The sequence below is a fragment of the Oryzias latipes genome, chromosome 1, assembly GCF_053564925.1.
Source record: "Oryzias latipes strain Hd-rR chromosome 1, Olatipes_Hd-rR_3.1".
Taxonomy (NCBI): Eukaryota; Metazoa; Chordata; class Actinopteri; order Beloniformes; family Adrianichthyidae; genus Oryzias; species Oryzias latipes.
The window spans coordinates 3,243,419-3,255,000 of NC_136237.1; the positions used below are offsets into that span (position 1 = coordinate 3,243,419).

Below are 11,582 nucleotides of genomic sequence, written 5' to 3' on the forward strand. Positions count from 1 at the left end.
TGAAGGCCTTTTGTGTTGGACAGGTTTTACTATCACAAAAAGAGGTTAGGAATCTTCGGATAGCCAAGGTGTACATTTGTATGAACATTTGTATGAACCCCTTTTGTTACACCACACTACCCTCTATAGCCCCCTCACCCAACACGTCCCTCAACCCCTCCTCCCTTACTGTATCTGTTTGGGAGATGCAGCAGTGTGGGTCCAGAACAAACGGAGGGCATTACTCTGGAAGAAACCCCCAGTTTCACTTTCCTTGAGACGGAACCGGCTTCCTGCAGACTTTCCTCCTGAAACCGCAAACGCGTGTTCACTCGTCCTCGGATATGTTCACGTTTTGGTGTCAAAAGGAGCATTTGGAGCAGCCACTTCTCATTTCAACTGCTCAAAGCAACATTTAAAAAAACAAAAAGTCTAGAACCACATGTTCCTGTTTCTCTCAGCTCTGAGGATTTTCTTACATTTGTTGATAGTAAAATCTCAAATATTAGACATAAGTTAAATCAAGTTATTCCTACTATCAGCCCAGAACAGGCTGAAGCGGTAGAAATGGAGGCATCCATAGAAACCTCTGTAACATTAGACTGCTTCACTGCTGTGGATCAAGCGGAAATAACATCAATTATTACGTCCTCCAAATCCTCAACGTGTCTGTTAGACCCAATTCCCACTAGACTTTTTAAAGAAACTTTTCCCCTAATTAATGATCCCATATTAACAATGATAAATGCCTCTCTGGAAACGGGTTACGTGCCACAGTCTTTTAAATATGCAGTTGTTAAACCTCTTCTGAAAAAGCCCAGTTTGGATCCTAGCATCTTGGCCAACTATAGACCGATATCAAACCTGCCCTTTATTTCTAAAATCCTAGAAAGAGTTGTAGTTAAGCAGCTTTACTGCCACCTACAGGACAACAGCCACTTTGAAGACTTTCAGTCGGGGTTTAGACCCTACCACAGTACGGAAACTGCACTAGTTAGAGTCTCTAATGACTTGTTATTGACCTCAGAAAAGGGACTACTTTCTATTCTGGTCCTGTTAGACCTCAGTGCTGCCTTTGACACTATCGACCACGGTATTTTACTCCATAGATTAGAGCAGGACATAGGGATCAGAGGATCTGCTCTCCAGTGGTTTAAATCCTAGGTACCAGTTCGTTAATGTAAATGGACATTCATCTCAGTGCACTCGAGTCAACTATGGAGTCCCACAGGGCTCAGTCTTAGGACCCATCCTGTTTATGCTTTATATGCTATCCCTAGGAAACATAATCAGGAAACACAGCATTAATTTTCATTGTTATGCCGACGATACGCAATTGTATTTATCCATAAAACCAGACCAGAATGACAAGATAGAGAAACTGAATGCCTGCATCAGTGACATCAAGACCTGGATGACAATTAATTACCTCCTCTTGAACCCAGAAAAAACTGAGGTCATTATACTTGGTCCTAAAAACCTCAGAGATGCTCTGTCTGCTCAGATAGTCTCCCTGGATGGTATAAGTATAGCCCCCAATTCCACAGTTAGAAACCTTGGGGTTTTATTTGACCAGGATTTATCATTTAAGGCTCACATATCTCAGGCGTGTAGAACTGCCTTTTTTAACCTGTGGAATATTGCTAAGATCAGAAATATACTTTCTAAGAGTGATGCTGAAAAACTCATCCATGCATTTGTTACGTCGAGGCTGGATTACTGTAACTCCTTGTTAGCAGGGTGTCCTAAGAGTTCCTTAAGAAGTATCCAGCTTGTTCAGAACGCAGCAGCTAGATTGTTAGCAGGAACCAGCAGAAGAGATCACATCACTCCTGTGTTAGTTTCACTTCACTGGATCCCAGTTGATTCTAGAATCAAGTTCAAGATCCTCCTGTTAACCTATAAGGCCTTACATGGAATGGCCCCGTCCTATATTAAGGACCTCATAGTCCCTTACCATCCAATGAGAACACTTCTCTCCCAAAATGCAGGACTGCTTGTGGTTCCTAGAATTAGTAAAAGTACGGTTGGAGGTAGAGCGTTTAGCCACCAAGCCCCTGTTTTATGGAATAAACTCCCAGCTCATGTAAGAGAGGCCGACACAGTTTCTACATTCAAAGTTAGACTGAAAACATTCCTCTTTGGACAGGCTTATTGTCAGACTATTTAGTATTTAGAGATTATTTAACTTAATGTTAATTTGTTTAAATTAAACTTAACAATAACAAAGTTGTCACTAGGCTGGTAGAAGTTTGAAGCTGGGGTAACTATGGTGCTCTGGGGTTCTGTCCTCTATTGTCATCCACTTCTACTCTCCTTCTCTTCTCTATTCTTGATCATTATAGATCTTTTAGTTCTCCATGCCTCTGTTTGGTGCAGTGATTCATGTACTGTCCCTCTTTCCCTCTTTCCCCTCCTGGGGAGTGGGAGTGCTTCCAGATTCCAGTTGCCTCATCCGTGCTCCTGTTCCTGACCGTGTCACTCGCCTCTGGCTTGCCTCTACTACTGCTTCTAAACCTGGCTGTGGATCCTGTCCCTCCAGCTTGACTTGCGACCCCAACTGCCCCCCTCCCCCCCAACTCCGTCTGAATGAAGATCATCTGCTGGACTTTAAATGTGTAGTTGTATAGTTAGATAAGTTAATTCTTCTCTACGAGTTCTGGTGATCGCCTGTCCGTCCTGGGGGAGGATCCCTCCTGTTTTCAGATCATTTGGACTGAATGTAAAGATAAAGCAGAAAAAAAAAGGACTTTGTTGCATAAGAAAACATTTATGTCAGTTTCTGGTGTTCTTCGAAAGGTTTTTAACACCAAGCCGGCGAGGATCTGCGTCACATGACGCTTCTCCTCTCAGACGGTTTCTGTGAAGATGCAACAAACAGAAAGAAACGTTCAAAGTTCCCAAATTTTATTTACATTTCTCATCATTTTAAATATGCAACTTCTGTCATACAATCATAGATTTGGAATAAAAAGTTCATGATTTCAGCATTTAGTAAAGAAGAATGACTCAGTCCTGGGTTAGGTTTTCCCTTCACACAGTACTGTGCAGCAGAGCCACGCTGCTCCTTAAATAAACATCACATACATTCATCATCAGGCTGCCTCTGGCTGACTGACTTCTTTAGTACTGAAATGTTTAGAAACAAGGATCTGTGTAGAAACTGTAAACAGCTTTACATTCGAGCAGCAACTTCTTCCTCAAAATTCAAGTTTCAACAATCTTTGTTGCTTGAGGCGTTCTGGCGTCGCTCCGACTGAAGCATTTGGCAGTTGGAACAGGAGAAGGTGGAGGGCTTCGTTTGCCAGCAGTGGCTCTAAAGACGTGTTTGGGTTCCATCTGGAGCAGCTGCACGCCCATGTGTCCACGGGAAACTAGGAAAGGCAGAGCCAACGTGTGTGGACGGGAGCGGGACCTGCAGGGGGGGTTCCCTCCCAGTACCGCTGAGCAGAGGCGGTCCTGCAGGAGGTCTCAGAGCTGCGTCTTTGGCCTTTACGCCACCAGCTGTCTTTGCGTCAAAGTTGACACTTTTTAAAAAAAAATCTTTTTAGGAATGAAAAAAAAAAACACTGCTGTGGAAAAGGCAACCGTTAAATGAGGTCACCATGGTAACCAGAACAGCTGTAAGGCGAGGCTGATGTGGAATTTCTCTGCCCAAAATGAGAAAACCGCTGATTCACATTTTCTGCCTCGTAGGGACGGGTGTGAAGGATTTCCACAGAGAGGAGGACGTTTCCTCCCGTTTTATCTTTCAGGGAGGCTTCAAGGCCGACGACAGCGAGGAGGTTTTCCTCCTCATCCCTCGCACTACCAGGAGGTGAAGAAGGGGCGCTTGCAGTGGAAGGTTTGCGTGAAGGCGTTGCCCAGAGTGACGACTCGCCCCTGTCCGCCTGAGCGGCTGCGCTCCACCACCACCCGGGGCATCTGCACCAGCTGGATGGGGCTCTTCCCGTCCTTCAGGGCTTGGGTCAAGTTCAACACCTGAGGACGAATAGCGTTTCAGAAAACTGAGTCCTGAAGGTTTTTGCAAAAACACAGATCAATTATGACATTGATTTCAAAATAAATACTTGAGGTTTATATTTTAAATATTAGAAAGCGCTTTTCTTCTTTCTACTCCCAGCCCTTCTAATAGATTTTATTTCTCCTGTCTAGAATGAGAGACAAAATGCACTAAGATATTTAATAACATTTGTACATCGTTGACAGTCCATGTCCATACAGAAGGAAAAAAACAAACATGCGTGATGCAACAAGTGAAAATGCAAGGACACAGAGGCAGGAAAAAACGAGAAATGATTACAAGACCAAAGTGTCAGCGGGAAGCAGGAAGAGACAACAGACAGGAAGAGACAACAGACAGGAAGCAGGAAAAGACCAAAAAAGCAGGAAAAGAAAGGAAACAGGAAGAAACAGGAAGCAGGAAAATACCAAAAAAGCAGGAAAAGAAAGGAAACAGGTAGAAGCAGGAAGAAGGAAAAGACAAAGGGAAATACAGAACAAAAGTATCAGCAGGAAAAGACAAGAAAAAGGAAAGGACCAGAATCAGAAAAAGAGACCAGAAACAGGAAAAGACAGGAATCAAGGAAAAAACGGAAGCAGGAAAAGAGAGGCACAGCAGGAAAAAAAACGGAAAATGGGTAAAAGTCAAAGCAGGAAGCGATGAGAACCAGTGAAAGACGTTTAACGGGAAAAGACAAAGCAAAAAAAGTCAAAGCAATAAGAGACAGGAAGCAGAACGAGACAAATAACAGGAAAAAACACAGGAACCCTGAAGAGACAGAGACAAACAGGAAACGACAGTAACTGGAAAAAGGTAAAGCAGGAAACGACAGGAAGCAGGAAGAAAAGCAGAAAAAGAGAAGAAAAACAGCAAAGCAACGGTGAGAACAGACGACAAATCCCAACTGAAGCTCATTTCCTGTCATGCTGGCAGCTCAAACTCACCTGTCCCCTCATGACAGACATCTGCCTCTCAAACATGGTTTTGTCAAAGCCCTTATCAGCCTGAGGACACACAACAGGTTAGGTGGGACCAGCGCTCGTGTGGGACACGGAGGGACCGCTGTCACATGGCCGGTACCTTGAAGAGCTCGTAGAGGTCCTCACAGAGGTCCTGGACGAAGTTCATGTCAGAGAGGCGGGACAGCACGAGCTCTCGGGTTTCCTGGGAAAAGGCCACCTTGGCCTGAGGAAGCCACGCCCAGTGGAACGGGTCTGATAAAGCAACACGTTCATGGTTCAAAACCTTTAAGACGTTCTAGCACTTTGTCATCTCCACCAAACCTTAAAGTCGGAGGACATAAAGGTCCTTCTTCACCTGAACTATCTAGACTTCATTTGGAGTCAATTCTGGATCCTCTGTTCTGGTTTTGTATCGAATGGTGTGGACAGTGATGCGGCACCGCTTCCGTCACCGCTGCAGTGTGTTTCTGCTCGGTCGATGTCGTGTGCGTTTAATCCGTCAGCGTGGTTGACGTAAGGGTTAACGGCCTTCCAAGTGTGCATTATCATTTTTTAAGGCAAACCGTGGTAGACTGACGGAGGACGGTCGCTTCCGTGAAGCGCGTTAAAGAGTGATAATGCACACTTTGAAGGCCATTAATAAAACCATGGTCACTTACAAAAGAAATAAATGGTAACCAGTTTTTAGTCCTCAATTCTTTTTTTCCCCGATTTGGATCGCTTTTTTCACTAAAAGCGGACTATTTGTTACGTGCAGTTAAGATTCGGCGATATAAAGCGATATATATATGCTGATCTTTCCGATGTGCTAAATAAAGCATCAGTTCAGAGAGAAAGTTTACGTCTTACCGCTTGTTTTTGTCCAGATGATGAAGCCAAATGTTGTTTTAAAGAAGCCGGCGCAGTGATACAGAACATTTAGGCTAGGTGACCGGAACTTCTTTTTGGGGCGTGCAGTTTTCACTTTTTAATGCACACCCAGCAGCCAATCAGAATCGAGTATTCACCCAGACCATGGTATAAGTACATTCATGTGACGTCCAGAGCTGGTAATAGGTAATATCAAAACAACCAAAAACATCATTTCCATTTCACTGCAACAGAGTAAACATTACTTAACTTACACTCCAAATGACCGTCGTCTACATAGGAGGCGAGTAACTAACATAAAAGCTCCATCTGATGGGTCAAATGCATAAATGGATTTATTTGATTCGTTAAATACTTCAAGCTGCCAAAAGATTGTATTGTTTTAACACATTTAAGGTAACCAGTTAGAGCAATTTTTGCGACATGCATACTGCACAGGTTGATTTCGCGATAACGATAAATTTGCGATTTATTGTGCGGACCTATTCTGTAGGAAGTTTAATTTGTAAAGACGACTGGATTCTCTCCATCACATCCGAATCATTCTTGACGCATGTCAAGGTCACGTGTTAGCGCGGCTGCTCAACCGCTAAACTCAAACATCAGAGCTAGAAAAGTTAACAAAAAAAACACACATTTGGAAAGATTTTTAAAGTTTTTAAGACTTTTTTTTGCCTGCATTTAAGAGACAAAAAGGTCTTTACTCCAAATATGGATTTATTCTGACAGTTTATATTATTAATGATACATTTTTAGCAACCTGCTTTCTAACGTTCCATGGATGCCGCTAATAAAGTTGTTGAATTGATGGATTAGTGTTTATTATTATGTTTAGGGGGAAAAAACAGTTTCTGTGACCTTTTTTCCTTTTTTTGTTTTGTATTTTTTTGTCGCACCTTAAAAGTCGGAAGTTGGCGTGTGATTTTTTTAGCTTCCATTTGAACAGTTATGGGTTAAAATCCGGATCCCATTTGAATGGTTCTCACAGGAAATCATTTTGAATCGGCTACAGATATTTTGCAGAGGATGACAATGACCTTTACCCTCAAAAGTTAACGGAAAAAATATTCGCCGATGACCATCAGCCTCAAAAGGTTGAGGACCTCTGCGTCAGAGCATTCCCTCCACTTCAAATGGAAAACAGAATAAAGAATAAATAAAAAAGGCATTTCAAAGTAAAAGAGAAAACGCGACATACAAGCTCTCCACTCGTCGGGGTGTTTGAAGGGGAAGGCCAGGCCGTTGTCGATGGCTGCGATCTTGATGCAGGAGTCTGGGCTGCTCTCCGGCCACTCGGCCTCCTGCAGGAGGCGGAAGACAGAACCGCCAGATTCAGGAACAAGGACGCTCATTGATTGGTCCTTGAAGTCCAGAGGTTTAAAAACAAAAACACTTTTTCTGATGAGTTCTTAATAAAATGTGAGCGCACAAGAGCAGTAAGAAAACACATGAAAGTGCTTCGCGTGTGCTTTGTAGATGAAGTCCACCCACTTTCTGCCCCTCGCCGCTCTCTCCTGGATTTTCGTACTTGATCAGCCAGTTGTCGTTTCCTCGATCTGAAAAGCAGGTCAGAGGTTTTGGAATCGCGGAGATGAGGGCGGCGTCCCTGTGTTCCTGAAGGCCAGGCTGCCCACCTGTGTTCCTGATCACGTAGTCCAGCACCACCAGCCGCTCAAACTGGGACTGCAGCTGCTTCCTGGTGTTCTCCGGCAGAGGCTCCGCCTCGAAGCGCCGCAGCCAGTGGTCCGCCTCGCGATAACCCTCCACGAACAGCTGGAACGAGCCCACCTGCGACGACACGAGCCGCCTTATGCAACGGCGGGCCACGTGGCTTATCGGCCTGCAGATAAGGGGCTTCCACAGCGTATCCAGAAGCGGCAGATAACGCGGCCCCGGTCGCTGAACAGTGAAGCTCCTCGTTTATCTGACTCAAATTGGTGAACAGCAGCAAGTCACCGTGCCAAAGGTCAACCACCGTTTCAATATTGGAACGATAAGAAGCAAAAAAGGTCACATTTCTGCAGCAACTTCTAGAAACCAAAATAGCTTTTTCCAGAGATGTGTTGAGGCCTTTGGACACGTGCTCAAAGGTCCAGCCGGACCCTTGAAACGACCACCGTCTCCCTGCAGAAGCTGGTGACGTGGCGCAGAAGCGCCGCGTCACCAGCTTCTGCAGGAAGACGGCGGTCGTTTCTTTGTGTGGAATTGGAGGTTCCAGACCTCTGACTTGGCGCCGAAGCCCCCAATCCAAGCACGCAGTAAGACTGCGGTAGCTGAACCTCCAATTCCGCACAGCGAAACTACCGCCAGAAAGCTGGCGATTCGGCGCTAGGGGCGCCGACGTTACCTTTGGAGGCAGGCCCACTCTGTGGAAGCGGCGTCCCACCTTGGGGACTTTCTCCAGGGCGTACTTCTTCCCTCTGGACTTTGCTCTGTCGATCGCGCTGTAGTGGAACGTCTCGCTCGCCAAATACACCACCTGATCAGAGACATTTCAGTTACCGTTTGTTTAGCTGCGATCACATCAGGGCTAGAGTCCTCTATCAGGCCGGTCTCTTTAGGGCGGAGCCATTTTGGTCAAGCCTTTTGCCGGTTTTTGGGTTGTTTGGGTCCGCGGAGGATCACATCTTAAAGCTAAAGTTCCGTGTGTCATTTGTTCTCCGCATTTGACCCATCCCCTGGGGGAGTGGTGAGCTGCAGACACAGCCTGGCTCTGTGCTTAAATATTTCAATATCAAAATCACCCGCTGCATTTCTTACCTTGTTTTTGGCCGTTTGTTAGCATTTTAGTCCACGCCTCTGAAAAATGAAAGTCCCGCCCCGCTGCCTCGCCGGATTTGACCTTCAAATTTCGGCCAATCAGACCAACCAGAAAGGTTACCGCCCCCAATTGACAAACACGCCCCCTGATCAAACCAAGCCGGCGCGCAGGAGCGCGGATTGCAACCGTGGAGTTGTAAAATGCGTGGTCGCTTGGTTAGCGTTGCGCTTGCGTACGGTAAGGTTCGCTCACTCAGTTCCTGAAAACATTCGCTCAGTTGTTTTTGCGCTCGTTCAGTTAATGGCAGCCACGAAACGCCATAACCACCACATGTCAACAGCACTAATGGCTCCCTTCACAAAAATATGTCAAAACTGTACAATGCGCCTGAGTCTGACCTACTTCCCCCTAACATACGTGTAGTAGAAGTGTTCGCTACAACCGTCGCCCACAGCGAGAAAACCGTTGCCCCGCAAAGGTTGGCCCATAAGACGCCCGTAAGGACAGACCTGACTGAGGCTTCAAACCCGTGTGACGGCCTCCTCAAAGGGCCGTTTGAGTAGTCCGACTCACACCTTGGTTTTCGGCACCACTCCGAGGCCCAGTTTGGTATCGACCAGAGACGCGGCGGCCTCCGACAGGTAACCCTGGTTGGGCAGCAAACAGCCTCGGCCGAAGCAGCACGGACAGCAGAGCTGAGGAAACGGAGAGCAGAGTGAGCGCCGGTTCCACCGCCGGCTCCTCCCGGCAGGAACGTGTCGCCAGAACACAGAGGGAACTCCGGCGCTAAAGCTGGCAACTTCTCACCATCCAAACGAGACTTCTACCACATTTTAGGCCAGAGGAGGTGTGATGCGGCTCACCTTATGAAAGTATTTGGTCCATTTTGGGTTCAGGTGACCGTACGGTTCTTCTGACTTTGGTTTGAACACGCCGATGATTTTCTGTGGACGAACCAAAGAGAACACCCGGAAAATCAGATTCATCGTTCATGCAGCACAGAAAAAAGTCCCTGCAATACATTTAGAGTTTAAGAAATGAAATCTGTTTTCTTTTAGGGCCTGACTGAGAATTTCTGTTCTTTACAACAAAAGTCTTTGGCCCGTGAGCTCGTTGCTTCTCTGTCCTCACCCCTTTGGAGTCTTTGACGAAGTAGCTCCCACTGGAACCCTGGGAAATCCTCTCAGGACAGACGCCGCCCTCTATGGCTTGCTCCGCCCTTTGGATGATGTCTGCGAACTCAGGGTCTTCGGGGAAATGGTTGAAGTCTCCGCCGTGTGCCCCTGACAGACGGACAGACGCGTTTTGAGCTGAAACTGCCAAAGTAAAAGCCTTCCTCTCTGACAAACCACAGGGAGAACCAGCGGCGTGTCCGTTTGCACACACGGCCCTGATGTCGATTTCATGCTTCGGCCTCCTACCAACCCGCTCACCTGACGGCAACTCCAGCCGGTCCTGTGAGCGTTCGAAGGTCCGGCCGGACCTCAGCAACAAGCGTATCAGAAGCTTTTTGCTTTCGACTGAAACCACAGCGGCCATTGCAGTTGCAGTAGTGAATGCGGGTGAATACGGGATTCTGATTGGCTGCAGGATGTCCATTTAAAAAGTGTTCAACTAAAAAAGTAGTTCCGGTCACGTACCCTGAATGTTCTATATCATTGCTCAGGCCTTAACACCAATTGGTACTATAGAATCCTGAAACATGGGTGGACAGACGTTACTTCACAGTTTTCACAACAGCAAGACAGTAAACATGGTTAAAGTAGTAATATTTCATATAATATCTGTTTATTCCATAAGTGACTACGACATAAATGGCATAATGCTCGACAGGATGTTCTTTCCGAGTTACTAATGGCGTATTTGTCAGTCCGTTCTGCCGACTTGAACCTCCCCAGGCTAATTTTGGTCTTTCTTTCATTTCCAAAGAGAACATTTGTCTTTGTAACGCCTACTTTTCTGGGTCAGTGTTTGATGGCTGAGCAAAATAAGAAATAATAACAACAACTCTGGAAAAGGTCAAGAAATCTGAACTGAAGATGAAAAACGGGGGGGGGGGGGGGGGGGGTTACTGAGAGATTTACATAACCAGAGAGAAAGTAGTAAACTCTTGATCAACCATCTACGAAAAGAAAACAACATCAATACTGTCAGAGCTTTGGATTATTCCTATCCATTTAGAGTATTTTGGTCTGTCCTTTCAGGATAAAAGTCTTTTTGTCTTTAAAACCAAAAGCTGTCATTTCAGAACCAGATCTTCATCATCTGGCTAAGATTAAAGGACGCAAACGCAGATGTCAGCAGGTACAGTAAATGCTGGGGGGAGGGGGGGTTATCACCTCATCACCATCATCATCACCATCATCATCATCATCGTCCTCAGATAGGATGCAGAGAAAAGATCAGATCATTCTGTGCAGAGTTTGCAGTTAAAGCAGCCTTGATTGACAGATTCCTGATGCTGGACTGAGACCAGCAGGTTTCTGTACAGCCGAGGGGCTTTTGAGGTGGTGGGGGGCTGAGGGGCTACTGGGGGGTCTAGGGGGCTTTGGGGGGGGGGGGGTCTGAGGATGCTTCTTCATGTCAGGAGGAGGAAGGTTTACATAACAGGACTATGACACGTCGCGCCCATTATTTTCCTCGCAGGTGAAAAAAAACATCATCATGGGTTCAGGACCCCCGCCCCCTCCTCACCTGGGGAGGCTACGGTGTCCTTATCGGAGGACGAGCTGTGTCGGTTCCGCCGGTTCCGCTTCTTGTCCCTGGGAGACGAGCTCCCTGCCAGGCAGGGCAGCAGCAGCGCCTCCTCGCCGGAGCCCTCCGTCTCCAGCTCGGTCAGGACGCTCTCGCGGGAGTCCGACATGCGCACGGCGCCTCCGGGGTTCGCTGCGAGCCCCCGCCCGATCCGGAGGCCGTCGTCGAAGAAGAGGGTGCCGCCGGACGGGTCCGGGGAACGGCCGCCGCCGCCGCCGCCGTTGGGCTCCGGTTCGGGCAAGCCGCTCTCCGC

General features: G+C 46.8%; 1 protein-coding gene across 3 annotated transcripts in view; it reads right to left on the reverse strand.

The window, feature by feature from the left end:
* Positions 1–2,869: 2,869 nt before the first annotated feature.
* pi4k2b (phosphatidylinositol 4-kinase type 2 beta) overlaps positions 2,870–11,582 on the reverse strand; it is an 8,925-nt gene continuing 212 nt past the window's right edge. Inside the window, exons 1-11 of one of the 3 annotated variants that reach the window (XM_023960915.2) lie at positions 11,270–11,582; positions 9,707–9,858; positions 9,439–9,519; positions 9,151–9,270; positions 8,162–8,293; positions 7,449–7,602; positions 7,306–7,370; positions 7,013–7,115; positions 5,063–5,196; positions 4,927–4,986; positions 2,870–3,960 (exon numbers count right to left, since the gene is read on the reverse strand). The exon at positions 11,270–11,582 is cut by the window's right edge and continues 212 nt beyond it. In XM_023960915.2, the coding sequence (XP_023816683.1) occupies positions 3,787–3,960; positions 4,927–4,986; positions 5,063–5,196; positions 7,013–7,115; positions 7,306–7,370; positions 7,449–7,602; positions 8,162–8,293; positions 9,151–9,270; positions 9,439–9,519; positions 9,707–9,858; positions 11,270–11,582 (1,488 nt within the window). In that variant the 3' untranslated portion in view covers positions 2,870–3,786. Of the gene's footprint in view, positions 4,786–4,926; positions 4,987–5,062; positions 5,197–7,012; positions 7,116–7,305; positions 7,371–7,448; positions 7,603–8,161; positions 8,294–9,150; positions 9,271–9,438; positions 9,520–9,706; positions 9,859–11,269 lie in introns of all 3 variants that reach the window. The other 2 variants (XM_078949471.1, XM_078949474.1) reach the window with 2 other exon arrangements.